The following is an 18,021-nucleotide window of genomic DNA, read 5'->3' as shown; positions in this document are numbered from 1 at the left end:
GTGTTAGTCTGTATTCACAAAAAGAAAAGGAGTACTTGTGGCACCTTAGAGACTAACCAATTTATTTGAGCATAAGCTTTCGTGAGTTACATCTCACTTCATCGGATGCATACTGTGGAAAGTACAGAAGATCTTTTTATACACACAAACCATGAAAAAATGGGTGTTTACCACTACAAAAGGTTTTCTCTCCCCCTACCCCACTCTCCTGCTGGTAATAGCTTATCTAAAGTGATCACTCTCCTTACAATGTGTATGATAATCAAGGTGGGCCATTTCTGGAAATGGATAGGGGTCAGGGTGGTCAGAGGGCGGGGAACAGAGGGGTTGAATGGGGGCAGGAGTCCTGGGGGGGCAGTCAGGAAGGAAAGGGGGGTTGGATGGGGTGGTGGGGGGCGGTCAGGGGCAGGGGTTCCGGGGGGCGGTCAGGGGACAGGGAGAAGGGGTGATTGGATGGGGCACGGGTCCCGGGGGGGGCAGTCACGAATGAGAGGAAGGGTTGGATGGGGCGGGGGGTCCGGGGTGGTCAGGGGACAGAGAGCGGGTGGGGGGGGTGGATGGGGCAGGAGTCCCAGGGGGGCCATCGGGGACAGGGAACTGGGGGAGTTGGATGGGGCAGGAGTTCCAGGGGGCTGTCAGGGGGCGAGAAGCAGGTGGGGGTCAGATAGGGGGTGGGGGCCAGGACATGCCTGGCTGTTTGGAGAGGCACAGCGTCCCCTAACCGGCCCTCCATACAATTTCGGAAACAATTTCTGTGACTGACAATCTTTTTTTTCAATTTCCTGTTAGTAAATATGAAAGTAACTGTAAATCTAATGGACAATTGCTACTTTTGCTGTCAGTCAGTCAGTCAGTCAGCTGAAGTTTGACAGTACAGTGCCTTACACTGACAATTCAGCCAATTTATTAACTGTCTACTAAATTTAATCTGCAATGTGGGATATGCAGTATTATTGTTCCTTAAGGTGACAAACCTCTTCAAACTCTATGATACTGTTAAACTACCAGGATCAAGTGCCACAAGTCCTGGAGCTAATCTATGGTCTAAATCCTGCAAACCCTTTTTAAGGCCAAAGTATGCCCAGTTGTGAAACATTTGGTGGGGAAAATGACTGAGAGGAGAGTCACTGGAAGCAATGCACAGCAAATCTCTTGCTTTTTAATTCCTGGAAAGGATTTTCTGAATTCACTGGGAGGGAGAGGTGAGGTTGGCCTGGAAACTAGAGCCGGAGTACATTTGTAATAGAATGGACAACTGCAGCTGTCGTAAAGAAAAAGAATTCAGCACCCAGATCATATGTGATTGAGGCCAACAGGGAAGAGCTCAACAGAAACCATCAACATCTACAGTTTGCTCCTCAGAAAGAGCAAACTCTACAGATGGCAGATGCAGCACAAGAAGAAGATGACTCAAGGATTCTAGACTGACTAGCCAGCCATTTCACCTAATGGACAGCCAGATGACCAAGCTGTTATGCATTTGAGTTGTGTAATGAGAAAAACAGTATGATTTAGAGACAGACTGATCTGTACTGAACTTCAAAGACTGTGATAGTGAAAAATTTTTAAATGCTAGGAATGTAGAACTTAAAAGGTAGAAGATGTAATGGAATGCTAAACTCTATTATACTATTCAGCCATTACGTAGTGCTGTGTGCAACATACCTTATTGAAGCTAATCTCAGACATACCTGGCAGAACATTAAAGGATCTTATGTTGAAAACAAGTTCTGTAGCCAGTCTATATCTGGTACAAGAACATGACAACACTATTCCCATGAATCAACAGGGCTAGTCTCAGCCATATTGCTAGGGAGGATGGGACAGGTCAGCATTCTAGCCAACCTCTTCCCCTGCCTGGTTGCCCACCTGGCCCTAATCAGGCAGCTGCCTGGGGAGCAAGATAAAACATGTTTTTTCCTGTTCTCCCAAAATGGATTATTTTTTAATAATTTTTCCTCCCATGAGAAATTTGAACTGTTGACCCTTTGTCCTGATTCAGGGCACATTTTCTTTTTCAAAAACTTTAAATTATTTGCAGGAGCGAAATGCCCTTTTCCAGACAGCTCTACTCAGAAGTTATGCTGCCACTGTTTCATATTTCTGCACCTGGTCCCAGCCCTTCCTCTTTACTTGAATGAAAGCATCATTAACTGTCATGCAGATTAGAACAGGAGTACACTCAGAAGAGAGCTAGCTCTTAAGCTCCACCCATTCTTTAACCCTCCCAACCTGTTAGCTTCCATTTATCTTGGGAAAGGGGGGAAGCCTCTCCCTGATTTCTACCAGTTTCTGCTCCTCTCTATCTGAGTAGAGGGGAATACTTAGCCTTCAGTTAATGGAAGTTTTGCCTGAATAGAGGCTGCAGAATTTGTTCCCACACTGCTCAATGTTCTTTAGGATGTAGTCTACTAAGTGCTCCGCAGGGTGACTTTGTAGACAGGAAAATTCAGGATGTTTTTTTGTACAGACAGCTAAATGGCTTAGAAAAATGTATTGCCCTGGATATCCTGATATCACAAAGCATCCATTGTAATTGACCCTAGTTTGACTTTTATTAAATCTTGGTATATTTCTTACTTGATGAAGGGTGCAGACATTAATGGTCACCTGTTTTATCTTTATACGTGCGGAACTGGGCATCCATTTGTCTTGAATACTAAAAAGGAAGGTGATTTATGGGAGTAAAGTTCTGAACATGTTACACTGAATGTTACAGCTCCTTCACCCAGACTCTAGCTTAATAGAATTCCTGCCTCATCCAAGTCCTGATCTACAGAAACATTTTACAACGTTGAGCTGTAAGCAGCAACGTGCTTTCTGGGTCCCAGTTTTTCTTATTGCTGGTTAAAAATATCAAAATAATCCTGACAGACATTGATAGTTGAGTTGTCGTTAAACCACATTAAGCCATACAATTATTTTTTAGGACAGCTCTTATTGGAATTTATTTCTTAATAAAAAATAATTTGGAGAAACAGAGGGATAATATCTAAAGATTATGGGTGTGATGGGGTGTCTGCCCCACACTGGTGGAGAAAGGGTTAAAAGCAGCCCTGGGGAGGCTCCACAGCAGCTGACCAATGAGAGAGGGGCTGCAATGAGCAGCAATCAGGGCAGAGCAGGCCCATATATAAAGAGAACTGCAGGGCAGAGGGGGGCAGTTCCCTCTTGGGTGCTCAGGGAGAAGGGATTGGGTCCCTGAAGGGCTGAGGGAACCGCCCTGTCATAAATATAAAGGGAAGGGTAAACCCCTTTGAAATCCCTCCTGGCCAGGGGAAAACTCCTCTCACCTGTAAAGGGTTAAGAAGCTAAAGGTAACCTCGCTGGCACCTGACCAAAATGACCAATGAGGAGACAAGATACTTTCAAAAGCTGGGAGGAGGGAGAGAAACAAAGGGTGTGTGTGTCTGTCTATAGTCTGTCTTTGTTGGGGATAGACCAGGAATGGAGTCTTAGAACTTTTAGTAAGTAATCTAGCTAGGTACGTGTTAGATTATGATTTCTTTAAATGGCTGAGAAAAGAACTGTGCTGAATAGAATAACTATTTCTGTCTGTGTATCTTTTTTGTAACTTAAGGTTTTGCCTAGAGGGGTTCTCTATGTTTTGAATCTAATTACCCTGTAAGGTATCTACCATCCTGATTTTACAGGGGAGATTTGTTTATTTCTATTTACTTCTATTTTTATTAAAAGTCTTCTTGTAAGAAAACTGAATGCTTTTTCATTGTTCTCAGATCCAAGGGTTTGGGTCTGTGGTCACCTATGCAAATTGGTGAGGCTTTTTATCCAACATTTCCCAGGAAAGGGGGGGTGCAAGTGTTGGGAGGATTGTTCATTGTTCTTAAGATCCAAGGGTCTGGGTCTGTAGTCACCTAGGCAAATTGGTGAGGCTTTTTACCAAACCTTGTCCAGGAAGTGGGGTGCAAGGTTTTGGGAAGTATTTTATGGTGAAAGACGCGTCCAAACAGCTCTTCTCCAGTAACCAGTATTAGTTTGGTGGTGGTAGCGGCCAGTCCAAGGACAACGGGTGGAATATTTTGTACCTTGGGGAAGTTTTGACCTAAGCTGGTAAAGATAAGCTTAGGAGGGTTTTCATGCAGGTCCCCACATCTGTACCCTAGAGTTCAGAGTGTGGGAGGAACCTTGACACGCCCGCACCCTGGACAGAGCAGTGCTGGGTCAGGGGAGCAAGCAGGAGCTTCAGCCTGATTGTCTGAAAGACTGAAGCCCTGATAAAGGGGCAGAGAAGGTGCTAGGGCTACAGATAAGCGGACCAGGGAAACGAATGGTGGGGGTTGAAGGAGATGCAGCATGTCACTGCCATCTAGAGGGTCCCTGGGTCAGGACTTGGAGTAGTGGGCAGGGCTGGGTCTCCCAACCCCCACCACTGAGGGGTGTGGCCAGTGAAGGGCTGAAGTTTGCCACTGAGGCAAGTGGCTAGAACCTTGGGCTGCAGTCGGCCATGGAGGCAAGTGGCTGGACAGAGGACTGCTGTTCCAAGAATGGAATGGGGCACAGCCGGAGGGCTGTGTCTTGAGGAGGATGCCGCGATCCTTGAGGCGACACAGGTCCAGAGCAGAAGTGACGGCGGCAAGACACCACCGGAAGAGGTCATCCTGTGGAAAGACTGTGCTAATTCCCAGAATGACCAGAAGGAGGCGTCACAGTGGTGAGTCTCGCACCGTTACAATTGGCCTCATTCTTAGCTAGTGTAACAAGCATAGCATCACTGACTTCAGTGGAGCTACATCAATTATGCCAACTGGGATCTGGGTCCAGTTTTTTCAGAGACTGAGGGAGGAGGAGATTACTTTTTTCCAGATTTGACAAGAAGTAAAACAGAAGACACAATAGCTATTTGATTTTAACAAAAGGGAAAAAAAACAATAGAAGATGAATGGATGTTTCTGAATCATTAGAAAAGATTGACAGACAACAATTTGTTTTGTTTGTTTTTAATTTTTGCTACATATTCTGAAACAGATTGGAGATGTTTAATGTTAAAAAAAGTAAAGACTGGTTGCTTCAAATGTGAATCTTGAGCTGACCAGCAGGGGCCAGAACTTCATAAAAGAAATAAACAAAAACAAAACAAAAACCAAAAAAACCCCGCACACAACCCTGCGTACCTCTTAATGCTCTAAGAGCCTCAACCGGTATGATGTTGAGAAGGCTCATCTCTGTTTGATCTCAGTGGGAGTTGAAGGTGCTCAGTACCTCACAAGATCAGGCCCTTACTTTGCTGTTGCACTTTGCAGTGACTGTACCCACAGCAAGCATCCCATATAAATAGAAGCTGTGCACTGGAAACAAGGCTATGCAGAAAATAGCTCCAGACCCTGTTGTTTTATGCAAAATATTTTTGAGAGAGAAAGCAGAGGATTGAAAGTTACTTTGCATTCTCCATTCTAGATCAGCCAAACAAGATTTTGGCAGACCTTAATTGGTGTCTAGGATGTGACATTGCACAGTCCAGGTTTGTCCTGCTCCTGCTAGGCTAGCTGGTCACCTTGTATTACACTGAATGTTTTTGCATAAAATCCAAGTTAATTAGCCACATGTCACAACAACAGATAATTATAAAATGGTTAGGACATGCTGGATGTTAACTGCTGATATATAGAGGGACTAAAGCAATTCTGAATAAAGCAACCTAAGAGTATTAAAAGTGCCCCAAACAGAGCTTCAGATGTATATATTCATTATTTCCTAAAGGTACTTTCTTGAACTGGAGTACAGCCAAGAAGAAGAAACTGAATGAAAGCCCTCCCCAAGTATAAAGTAGGCTTGAGGGCCCTGCCAACAACTCACACTCCTCTGGTGCTGCATAAGGCAAGATGGGCAGGATATCAGAATGCCAAATTTAAGATTTCTACCTTACATGAAGGATCTGAAGGTTTCTGGCCAGTTTTCTGAAGTCAATGGAATTACAGTGGTGTAATATTAGTGAAAGTAAGAGGGAATTCACGCCCCTTTTTCTGAATTCTAATTTCATCGTAACATTATGGTATTATGGAAACTTACAACTCCAAGCCACTATTAAATTTGTATCAAATCTGAAAAAATATTGGGACTGACCCTCAGCTGATATAAACTAAGATAGCTCAGGATCTGGGTCACTGTTATTAGGCTCTTCATGCCCTAACCTAGCACAGTAGATGCATCCGGTAGCTTTTACCTCCATCAACATGAAACCTAGATAAACCAGTGAAGACGAATTTGGTGATTTCAATCTATTCCCCCAAAAATGTTTGTCCACATTGTCACAGTTCCCCCTCTATGGTCCACCAAGGGTACCCACTCTCACACTTCCAGCTCTCCACCCATCAACTTTCTTGGGCAGAGACATAAGTCTCTATCCACCCTGATGGAGATAATTCCAGGTAGCCAACACTATGAAGTCAGCAAGTCAGACTTGGCTCAGTAAGCCTGCTTTGCTTTTCTCCTTAAAGGCTAATAACAGCATAATTGCCCACTATTAAGTTACCACACAGCTCTTTCTATACAAGCACATTTATTCTTAAAGCAGAAGCATTGCAAAAAGACAACATTTAAAACAATGAAAGGACATACGTGCGAATACATTTACCAGAGATCAGCCCAGTTTCCACAAGGGCTCTGGCAGGTGAACAGTCCTTCAAACCCCACCAAAGGGTTTACAAGTGTGGTTACAAGTTCATAACTGTCCCAGTTCAGAACAAGCACAGTCGTGAAAAATGTGGTTCCTCCTTCCTAGAACTTGGGTCTTTGAACTGGAAATAAGTAATTCATAGACAGTGGGTCTCTCCCCAGGGCCTAGCTTCAAAGGCTGGGTTTTTGCATAACCTGAGGAGTTACATTTGCATATACTCCCCCTACAGATTTCCTAGGAAACTCACTTAACTTTAAAAGTTCACATTGTTTCAAATAGTCCTTTGTAGCTCAGAACACTTCTCAAGGTTTACATTAGCCAGGTCTCCTCCCTACAGACTTTACGTATAATCCCGCAATAATATATAAGCATTTATATTTGGAATATAATGAACGGCTAAGATACTTAATTCAATAAAGTTTGTCTAGGATATTGCCATAACTGTCACACACTTCCCATAAGCCATCTCACCATTTGGAATGACTTCAAGACTCCAACTACTAAGAGATACAGACTCCGAAAAGCCAGGTTATTTTGTGTCTAATCAATATACTGGCAGAGCCTGAAGGGAAACTTCTTGTACACTGATGTCTACTAAAATCTACTAATGTCATCAAAAACATTTATACAGATGTTTTTAAAATGGCACAATTATTCTTGAATTATAAGAGAGCAAAAGAGAAAGTACATGTGAGTAATTTAAAAGACGCTTTCAGACACCAAAGTATTTAAAAAAAATTGTGCAGGGGATTCCCTGTAACTTGACATCTCTAAACCATGATATGAGGACTTCAGTAACTCAGCCAGAGGTTAGAGTCTATTACAGGAGTGGGTGAGTGAGGTTCTGTGGCCTGCAATGTGCAGGAGGTCAGACTAGATGATCATGATGGTACCTTCTGACCTTAAAATCTATGAGACATAATACTATTCATTTCAAAGTGGAATTACCCATTATCCTCAATGAAAGACTTAAACTTGATGGCTCTGTACTTCCCCATGAGTGTGCACATAACTGTACACTATCTGCTTTCCCTACCACACTTTCATTTAAATGAACTTTTCCAACGGTTTTCCATATAGAATATTTATAGAGACTGAGTAGGCCTATTACATACACTGAACGGAGAGACCATGACAGCTCCAAGGAAGTTATTCTGTTCTACTGAACCGGTAAGTTACATACAAAGTGACCAGCTTTAAGAAGGCCTGACTGTAGTGTAGTCAGCAATCCATTTCACTCCATATATCAGGGCAGGATTTAGGCAGACATGTGGTGATACTATGCCCCATATGCTGTATTCCTCAGTTATAAGGGCTCTGTACCCCAGCGGTTTCAGGAAAAAAACCCATTTGTGTTTTACACCAAAGTCCTGTCTCTTCTTTGTTCTGAAGGACTGTGATGGGGTTTACAAACCCCACACTGGGCCAGAAGGGGTTAAAGGACAATACTGGGCCAAGATAGCCTTGCCGCTCCAGGTGGAGAGAAAGCTTAAAAGGGAGTCACTCAGCTCAGAAGGGAGGAGGCTGGAGAGGAAGAGGGACCTACCCTGAGGGCTGCTGAACAAGGGTACTGAAGAAGCCTCATTGTTTCCCTACATTGTTGTCCCTCATAGAGCCCAGGCTCCTTCACCAACTGCCCTTGCTGCAAGACAGGCATAAATCTCATTTTCACCGTCCTGCTCCAGTAAGGGGAGGATAAGGACAGTGAAACCCTGAGTTGAGGATAAAGCCATGTACAAGGGTTAGAAACTGGACTTAGTGCCCTTCCACTTTGGAGGCAAGATACTGGAAACGGGATGTGCTAACCATTAAGCCACCTGGCCCACAGAGGACTCCACTAGAGGGTCACTATAGCAATGTATGCAATTACTAGGAAGTTTATTATTTAGGGATTCTTTTTAAAATTTAATGTAAAATAAAGGACATTCAACCACAAACACTGAGTGATGCCATATTCATTTTTCGTACTTGTGAAAGTTTCTATTGACTGCAGTCAGTTCTGGGCATGGACCAAGGGTAGAAAATGTATTCTGAAATACTGAAAGCAATGTCAAAAGTTTAAAACACCTTAAATTAAAAAAAGAAAATTCAGATTGAAATGATCATTTGACATTTAAACCGGACCTATAACATTGTTTGTTGTTTGTTTTAGTTTCATCACAGGGAGCAATTAGACCCAGAGGCCAAGATTTTAAAAAGTGACTAGTGATTTTTGGTGCTCGACTTGAGATCCCTAAAAAGAGACTGATTTTTAGTATGGGTGGAGAACACCTCACCCTCTGAAAATCAGGTCCTTTAAGGTGTCTCAAGTCAGGCAACCTAAATCATTAGTCATTTTTCCAAATCTTGAGCAGAGGATCTTCCTGAATCTGCACTTATTCAGACCTTTTTGTTTGTGCCTCTCTGTATTTAAATTGGGCCTTTGATACTATTAAAATATTACCCCACACCCCTCAGACCAAGAACTGCAGATAGGGGACTTCCCTCAGGGGGGCACTAGGACCCATGCATTCTTTCCCTTCCCCTCCCCCCCAGCCTTGTGACCTTGGGGAAAGAAGCTACAGGGAGTAGCCAACCAGAGACTGAAGCTAGCAGAGCAGCTGTAGTTCAAGCAGGGACTAAGGCCTGGTCTACACTGGGGGTGGGGATCGATCTAAGATACGCAACTTCAGTTACGAGAATAGCATTGACGTATCTTAGATCGACTTAGAATCACTTACTTCGCGTTCTCGCAGCGCGGGATCGACAGCCACTGCTCCCATGTCGACTCTGCTTCTGCCTCTTGCAGTGGTGGAGTTCCGGAGTCGACGGCAGACCGATTGGGGATCGATTTATCGCATCTACACTAGACGAGATAAATTGATCCCCAATAGATCGATCACTACCCGCCGATCCTGCGGGTAGTGTAGACGTGGCCTAAGGAACACTGATGGTGTAATCCAGTGGTCCCCAACCTTTCTTGTGGGAATAGCATATTGCTATTCCCAGAAGACTGTAGCGGGTGCCAGACACCCCGCCGCTGAAATGCCGCTGCCAGAAGGTGGCAGCGGGAAAAAGCAGCCGCTGAAATGCCACAGAGAAACGGCGTAATCAGATTGCTTCAGTTTTCACTTTAAACATTCCATCCCCTGAGCTGATTGGGGATTAGTTCACTCCAACCCAGCCCACCCTTCATCCATCTGCTGAGCTACTCCCCTCCCACAAAATCCACCTCAAAGGATTTAATAAACAAAAAAAATTGTGGCACGAACATACTCTTTGCAAACCGTCACTCTGCTCGTGCTGCTTGTGCGTTACACTTCTTGCCCACATCCCACAACGGTCTTGTCTATTTGGATTGTAAATTCTTTGGGTCATGGGCTGTCTCCTAGTCTGTTTGTACAGTGCCTAGCACAAAGAGGCTGTGTTCTCAACTAGTGCCTAAACACTACTGTAAGACAAACACATAATAATATTAATAATCGCAAACCCTTAAAACATCAAATCTGACAGACAGTTTGTTGGGGTTCACCAAGAAGGCAAGCCCATTTCTGGTGGTTGACTTTTATTTGCATTTTCTTGTGAAAAGGTAGTCTTAATCAGTTTAGCTAGTAAAATATATTTCATTTTGAGAAATTTCCAAAGAAAACTGTTTTTCTAAAATGTCATGAGTTCTAAATGTGACATTGGAAAAGTTTATTGTGAGTTTCTAATACAATTTGGTATCTAGAACTTTTAATGTTTCTGCGACCAGCCATTCCAGTTCTTTCAGAAAGAGTTCAGTACTCTGCAGGTTTCAATTACCATTTGTGTCATAGTTTGTTAGATTTAGGACCTACCCGGCCAGAGGCTAGCTGTGGTTCCTCTAGCTGAACACCAGGAACAAGAGGTTAAATCAAAACAGTTCTCTTGTGATGCTAAAGGTGCTAAAATATTTCACCAGGTTTAGCAATACAAGCAAACTTAACAGGCTTTGTAGTAGCTTTGACAACAAATTATATTCTGAGTACTGGTACAACTATTTTTCTACAAGCTATGAATACTGGAATTAAAAGATTTTCGCACTATCCCCTGGGAATAATAATAATCTGAATCTTTCTATTATCATGGTCAATGCACCTTAACAAATTAATTTGAAGTTGCAGTAAAGAGCAACAGTCACACATGCTAAATATTTAGCTTCTACAGAAAGCGGCACACAACTCTAGAGAGACCTTATCTATAGCAATTACCTAGGCACATCACTGACCTGAGTTGAATTTTAATCTTCCAAACTATAGATATTAGAAGAGAGCTTTTAAAAATTAGTTATAAATATCAAATATATTTTGCATTTTCTAGACCACTAAGTATTCACAAAACGTATTTTATTTGTGTGTGAGGTTTCAACACACTATGAACACTTTACTTGGATAAAAACCCCACATGGGAAGAAGTCAAACAAAGTGCATTTCCCTGAACTCTGCCTACACTGTATGATATTAGTGAGCATTCTTCTGGACATGGCTTTGGATGCTTTTTAAGCTATTTTATCATAAATTTAGTTCTACATTTAATTTAAGTGAGCTGTTACAGAATACAGTGTAATGAATTTGGAGTTATGTTAAACTGCATCTGAACAATTTAATTTAAATGACTGTTTTGTTTGATAATTTATTTTCAGTAGATTGTCATGAACTGATTTATTGAAGATTAATTACTCTATAAATAATTGACGTTACAGAGCTGATTCTCTTGTCTGATGCAGATGCAGTTACGGAACGGTAAATTATACCTAATCCTCCCCCCAAATGCTATATGTTCCCATCCTGTTGCTTACAAAAACTGCCCCAAAATCCTATGCACACAGACCAAATACTCCTACTTGATTTGATGCCATAGCAACACAAAAATGGTCCAGAGAAATGCTCACAAAGCACAAAAAGGGGTGTGGCCTGTGAGAGGAATCAGGGAACAGGAAAAGTGCAGTAATAGCATTGGAGGTATGCACTATTGCTATGTTGGAGGAAATTCTCAGGGATGCCTAGGAGCCCACTGTTAAAATTTTGGAAACAAATTAAAGGGAGAGTTGTGGCAATTTCTCTGCCTCTGATAGAGCCACCCCACTCTGTGGATATTAGTAAATGATCCTTTCCAGATATGAATTACCTCTGGGACTCTCAAATATTTCCAATGAGCAAATTTTGTGGGTTTGGAATGAAAAAGTCCGACACTGGCAGGTATTTTCAAAAAATTTCTTGGGCACAGATATCCCCAGACTTCCCATAAATGTCTAAATCCCCTCTTATTACACCTACTGAACACTGTGTTATACTATCAATTTTTCAAGAGCAATGAATATAGTTGGTTTGCTAAATGGTGCTGTCTCCTCTTTTAGCAGTGAGAAATGGTTTTGCTTTAAATGGAAAAGCAAATCAACACATTTTCCATTCCCTCCCCCTCCTCTAGTCAACGCCTGGGGTTATCACAGGCTCAGTGAGGGGCTTTTGGTGGGAGCTCCTTGTTAAAATTATGGTTAGCACTTGACTGACCTTGACATGGGTGCGGGAGGATAAGAAGTATTTCAGAGAATTCCAATGCCTCTGCAAATGGTTGGGTTATATGGACTTCATTTCCTCCCCAGAAACAGCACATGCCCACCCATGCAAAAAAAAAAAAAAAAAAGCGAGCAGCTGTGATCAGATGTGGTGTTTGAGCTGGAACCCACCTGATTTAAGAGCAAGGGAGCTGCTAGAAGTTTCTCTGCCCTTTATCTCTAAACCATTGGTCCAAAATAGTGTGAATTTGTTGACCTTTGAAGCATGATACAAACTCACCTATTTATCCAGGCTTCTAGGGAGGGAGGACACAATAAGGGCTGGTGATTGTGGATGCTGGGTTATTATATAGGTTTTGATTTAATCTCTGGTTAACCGTTTTATAGTTAGGGGGGTGAGGAGCAACAGCTGGTCAATTTTTATGTGATTGTATGTTTAATTTACTGCAAAGACTCCTATAACCCAGGGTAGACACTTCTTAAATATAGGTATTGTAAAGTGAAATACATAAATAAAATAAGAAGTGTGCAATTTAAAACTGCCCTTGGCAGCTTTAAATCTGTCCTTATTCCTTCTCATCTGAGAGCACAGCCAAACAGTAGTGGTGAGGGAGGTGTCATTGCACCTTGAGGGATAAAGTGAGAACACACAAAATGAATGAGTGACAACTTTCCAATAGAATTATTTGTGATATGGATGTCCTGATCATTTCATACCAACAAGACATGACTCTTGGAAGCTGTATTCTATTTTCAAAAGGAGTGTGCTGTTTGGAGCTCAGATTTTCACTACGGAGGGCTCTCTGTCCATGACAGTTCTGTGTCTGAATCAGCCAGATCTTGCCTTTTATGAACAGGCTTGCTCTACAGTTTGGTGCTTTGAAGGTATTTTGGATGGAATAGCAATCCACTGTGTTTCCAAGTGACATATAAGTTAACTGGAATCCTGTTCCAGAGCTTGAAAGGAGGTGCAAAGTGCAGCTGGGCTATCAGACAATGAACATAGCAGCATTTGTTGTCAATATTAATATTCAAACCAGGTGACCAGATCTCCTTGGATCCTTCTAACTGACCCCTACTGTTCCAGGTTATTCCTTCTACTAGCACTGAAGTCTGTGACTCCTTTCTGGAAGTCTGCTGGGCAATGGAAGACACTTCTCCCTGCAAAGTCAAATCTTTCAGTGGTCTGGGCTGCCATAGTGGCTCCTACACCACCTTCCATGATGGTCCATGGCTTAGGGGGTGGTCCATGTGCAGATCACCACACTTATATCTGACCTTAAGTTATGGATCATAATTATCTTACTAAACTCAAGTTAAACATTTGGTAAAGCATATTTAGGCAACTTAGAGTGGGATTTTCAAATGCACTCAGCACTCACCTAACTATGCTCTCAAAATTCCCATTGGCTTAAGGGGAGTGAGAAGGCCAATGCTAAAAGCTTGTGAATCTCCCACTTTTAGTGTTTCATTAACTGTACACGTGCAGTATGTTTTGCTGATAACACTGAAACGCTGCAAACTGTATGTCCTATAAAAGGAAAAATATCACACTACCTTATAAGCCATCTTTATATCTAAAGCATTATTTTAGCACATAAACCACTAAAAGTAAAAACACCATGAAACCAAAACCATGAAACAGCTACATGAAAGAGACCTTTATATTTTGCCCCACATCACTTCCAACACTGCACAGCAAATGCAACGGTCAAGAATGTTTGACATTCCTAGAGAAAGATATCAACTACCGGGGGCTGCAGCTATTTCACACAGTGCACCTCCTGTGCAGAACAGCAATATCCATTCTAGTTACTGTGACATAGAATGACAACAGGCAAATTTTTCACCTCTCAAATGAACCAGAACCGTTTTTGTATAGAAGTCTGAATTTTTACTAAATTGGACAATGTTTGCAAGTATAACAGAGGTAGTGCTTCTAAAACTACCTCCTCGATCCCATGCTGAAGATTTATTGAAGACAATATAGAATGGCAACAATAGTCAATCAGAGGTGGCAGATTGTCCTTTTAGTAGGAATAGGGAGGCTAATCAATCTAAAAAAGCTTTCCCTTCTACCCCAAGGCCATTTACTGTTAGAATCCATTTAAAAATTCAGTAGCCAATAAAAATGTTGAAATTATTTTAATTTAGGAAAATTATTGACAAGCGCTCAAGGTGCTAAATATGAGCAATCCAGATACTTTTGTTTGGTAAAGCATCCCGCTAGTGTAATTTACATAGACCCAAATTTTAAAAGAAAGTTTTAAAACGAGGTTTTGTGGTATTGTTATCCCCAGAGATATCAAGTATAGAAGAAAGGTTGTGAGAGAAAGTAAAACAGTGGGAAGCATTGAATCCTATTTTACTGTGAGTTGATCAAAAAAGTCCTCAAATGAGGATGAATGGGAAGGTGGATTAGTGAACTATAATCACAGGTTGACAATAAGGTCGTGAACAACCATTTGCGTTTATTTCTACATGTCAGATGATATACCGTCAGTGGGAGCTACCAAAAACTGTTTGCTATGAAAAGTGAGTGAATAATTATGTTAATTAGGGAGCGACAGAAGGTAAGCTAGTCAGATGTCAATATGCTGCTAGTTCAAATTGTTACAGTATATGCTTTTGGGAGGTATATGAGAAAAGTGAGTCATTGAGTTTATCTACTGCATATCTTAGTAGTTTCCAGCAGCAGCTCCCTCTTTTAGGAGGCACAGTAAAAAAAAATATTTTCTTGGAATAGTGCAGACATTGGCATAAAGATAATTTTATAATAAATGAAGTTATCATCTTACCAGTTTCACAGTTGGGTCCAGTGAAGCCCTGTGGACAGGCACAGACATTGGAAGCAATGCAGGCTCCTCCATTCCTACAACCATCTTTGCAAAATGCTGAAACAGTAAAAGTAGAATGTATCAGAACCTATTAGCTAAGGGACAGATTGTATTCAGTAACTGTGCAGGTGTTTGTAGCCCCCCAGCCCACCCCTGATGCAGCAGCCAGACACATATGCAATCCCTGCAGCTTTTCTTAATTCTTAATTCAGAGGCTCCAAAAGGTTCAGGGAGGAAGCTGAGTTATGGCCCCCTACCACACTAACCAGATGAGCTGGCAGGGTGCAGAAAGGGGACTAGATTGTACCATCTGAGACATTTCAGCCTGTGCATTGCCTCCTACTTCACAAGGAATTGTCCCCTTGAGGCACAAACCCTCCTGAGGGCTTTGCGACTCTACATTGCCTCCCAATACAGGTCTGTGCCTAATAGACACAACTGAGCACTGAATCAATTAGCTATTTGATTCTTTGTATTCAGCTATTAGATCCAAACTATAAAAATGGTAATATCACCCAAGGGATAAAGTGCTTTAAAAACTGGCTTTACCAATTATTGTCCAAAATCTGTCCTCACATTTGCACTTGCGCCTCACACTGATGGCAATGAAGCTGCATCCATTCATTCAAGAATCACTTTCTCCAGATACAAATATTGGAATTCTGCCAGGACTCTGGGGGTTCTTAGATAGTTACAAGTGGCCTGCACCTTGGCTTTGCATCTATCTGAAATATGGTACCACCACCAGAATGGGACCCAACGCCCTCACATCTCAGTAACTTCTGTGAAATGCAGCACTAGACAGTCTAAAAGCAGCTTTGCAGCTCTGTAAAATTCAGCTTCTTTGTAAAACTAGCAATATAATCTGTAATGTTTAACAGGGTCTGACAGTGGCTGTAAGCTTCTCCTGGAGAGTAAAGGTTTCAGGGGCAACATCTACTGCTCTTTTTTTCCACTTACAAAAGAACATTACATACGCAACAATATGCAATTCAATCTGTAGTTCATTCAGGTACAATAGCAAGTGATTGATGGTGAATAAATTGCATTTGGTAATAGGTTTTCCTAGCTGTAATGTTGCTGGTTACTGTGGTTATCTTGAATGGGATACTCTATATGAAAACAAAATTATCTTGGGATAGATACTAAAAGTATTTTCTCCACCATTTCAGAGCTTGCAATTTATAAATGTTAAATTCTCAAACTACCTGGAACTTTGTAAAACACAAAGTCAATGGATATCGGCCCATGCAATCCTCTTTGTGGGATCAGGGCTTAAATGCTAATGTTCTACAATGTCGTCTTCAAGGTACACCAACAGATTTGTGTTAACCATGACAAGATAAACATTATCAAGTCCAAAGACAGTGCATGTTACAGCCCAGGGTTTCTGATAATTTACCTTTACATACGGTACCATTTCCTGTATAACCTGGCTTGCAGACACAGTTGTGCCCACCCACAGTGTTGAAGCAGAGTGCGTTTTCATCACAGCTGTGCTGATTTGTGATGCATTCGTCGTGCTCTGAGAAGTGAAACAAATGAATGTTATTGAATTGTGACTCTACAGCAATATACAAGCTTTAACTATATTTCCATGTAAATAAACCATAAACTCAGCAGTTACTAACCAGGATTTGCATATTGACCAGAAGTGGGTTAAGCAGTGGGCAACACCCTGAAATTTGACATATTGCTTTCCTTTGTTATTCACATCGCACTCAGTTCTGATCTCTGTTCGGGAAAAAAAGATTAGCTTGAAAACAAAGGTGTCTCTCCTCTTTCAGGGAAATGGGACTTTTACTTTATGCTGTTCTTGGTTTTGGCCGATCAGCACACACAAGCTACGCTGCTGCTTATGTTTCCACGTTGCTTCTAGCAAATTTGGTCACTGTTTAATACATTTTTATTTATATACCATATGCCTTGCTCTGGCTGTCCAATATAAAACCAACTTCTGCTTCAGGCATGTTCTAATGGCCTCAGCATGGAACTGGGACCCATGAACTCCTGAAATTTTAATTTGGACTCAGATACTTTCTTCTGTGGCCTTGGTAAAATCACAAAGCCTAGGTTCCCAATTTGTCAGACAGGGCTAATAGTCACCTACTTCACAGGGCTGTTATGAGAATTAATCCCATTAGTGTTTGCAAAGCACTGAAGTGCTAGTTATTATAACTAGCAATTTCTTTACTAGATATAAAATTATGGGTATACAGAATTTGTTTTACTGGCTCAGACCTCTGACCCATCAAGTCTGTAATTCTGCCTCCTGTAATGACAAATTTTTTGCTTCAAATGACAGTTAAAGCATCTATGATTCAACTAGCCAATTGTACAATACTGTATGGGCAGAGGAGTGGGAGAGAACTCATCTTCTGTTTGTAAGCATCTACCATGACTGACCTACTCCTGAGCAGGGCCTCTCGGTACTAGCAGAGTACAAATAATAACCCTAGGTAGAATACAAGCTGAGACCCCAATCCTGCAATCTTCACTGAGTTGAGCCTCCCATTGAGTGTAATGAGTAAGGACTGCAGGCATGAGTCTTGAGGCATGAGATTTAATGGCCCTGATCACAGCATGGATAATTAAAAAGGTTATTCATAAAATGATCTGGCTCTTTTAAAAATCCAGTTACAGTATTCGACTGACCTCCTGCAACAGTGAATTCCACAAGCTAATCTCATGCTGGGTGCTGTAACATTTATGTGGGATCAGTCCATTATAAAAAAGAAAAAAATGTCACAACTATGCAAATTAGGCACACGAGTATCAGTTGTGCTGTACTGATATCCTGGCTTTTTGTCATTATCTTAATGTTATTTAAATATAATTTAAGTTCCTTACTTTTTTCATTCCCTACAACAAAACAGAGTAACACCTATGGACCTGTAGGAAACATATTATTTACTTGATGCACAAAAATATCTTTCCATGCCATTATGATGGTCTCTTGGGTTGTAGGAGATGTACAGCAATACTTCACAATTACTGGGGTTTTCATTGCAATGTACTGAATTTTACAAGTTATC

At 41.6% G+C, this 18,021-nt stretch overlaps 1 protein-coding gene across 1 annotated transcript in view; it reads right to left on the bottom strand.

Moving 5' to 3' along the window:
• NELL2 (neural EGFL like 2) overlaps window positions 1–18,021 on the bottom strand; it is a 242,198-nt gene that overhangs the window by 42,204 nt on the left and 181,973 nt on the right. The window contains exons 14-15 of the mRNA XM_084639619.1: window positions 16,389–16,511; window positions 14,948–15,043 (exon numbers count right to left, since the gene is read on the bottom strand). Coding sequence (XP_084495745.1) covers window positions 14,948–15,043; window positions 16,389–16,511 — 219 coding nt within the window. The remainder of the gene's footprint in view (window positions 1–14,947; window positions 15,044–16,388; window positions 16,512–18,021) is intronic.

This window comes from Lepidochelys olivacea (genome assembly GCF_965140295.1).
Source record: "Lepidochelys olivacea isolate rLepOli2 genome assembly, chromosome: 1".
Taxonomy (NCBI): domain Eukaryota; kingdom Metazoa; phylum Chordata; order Testudines; family Cheloniidae; genus Lepidochelys; species Lepidochelys olivacea.
Note: the sequence above shows the minus strand (reverse complement) of the source record. Positions and strands in the feature narration are given on the sequence as shown.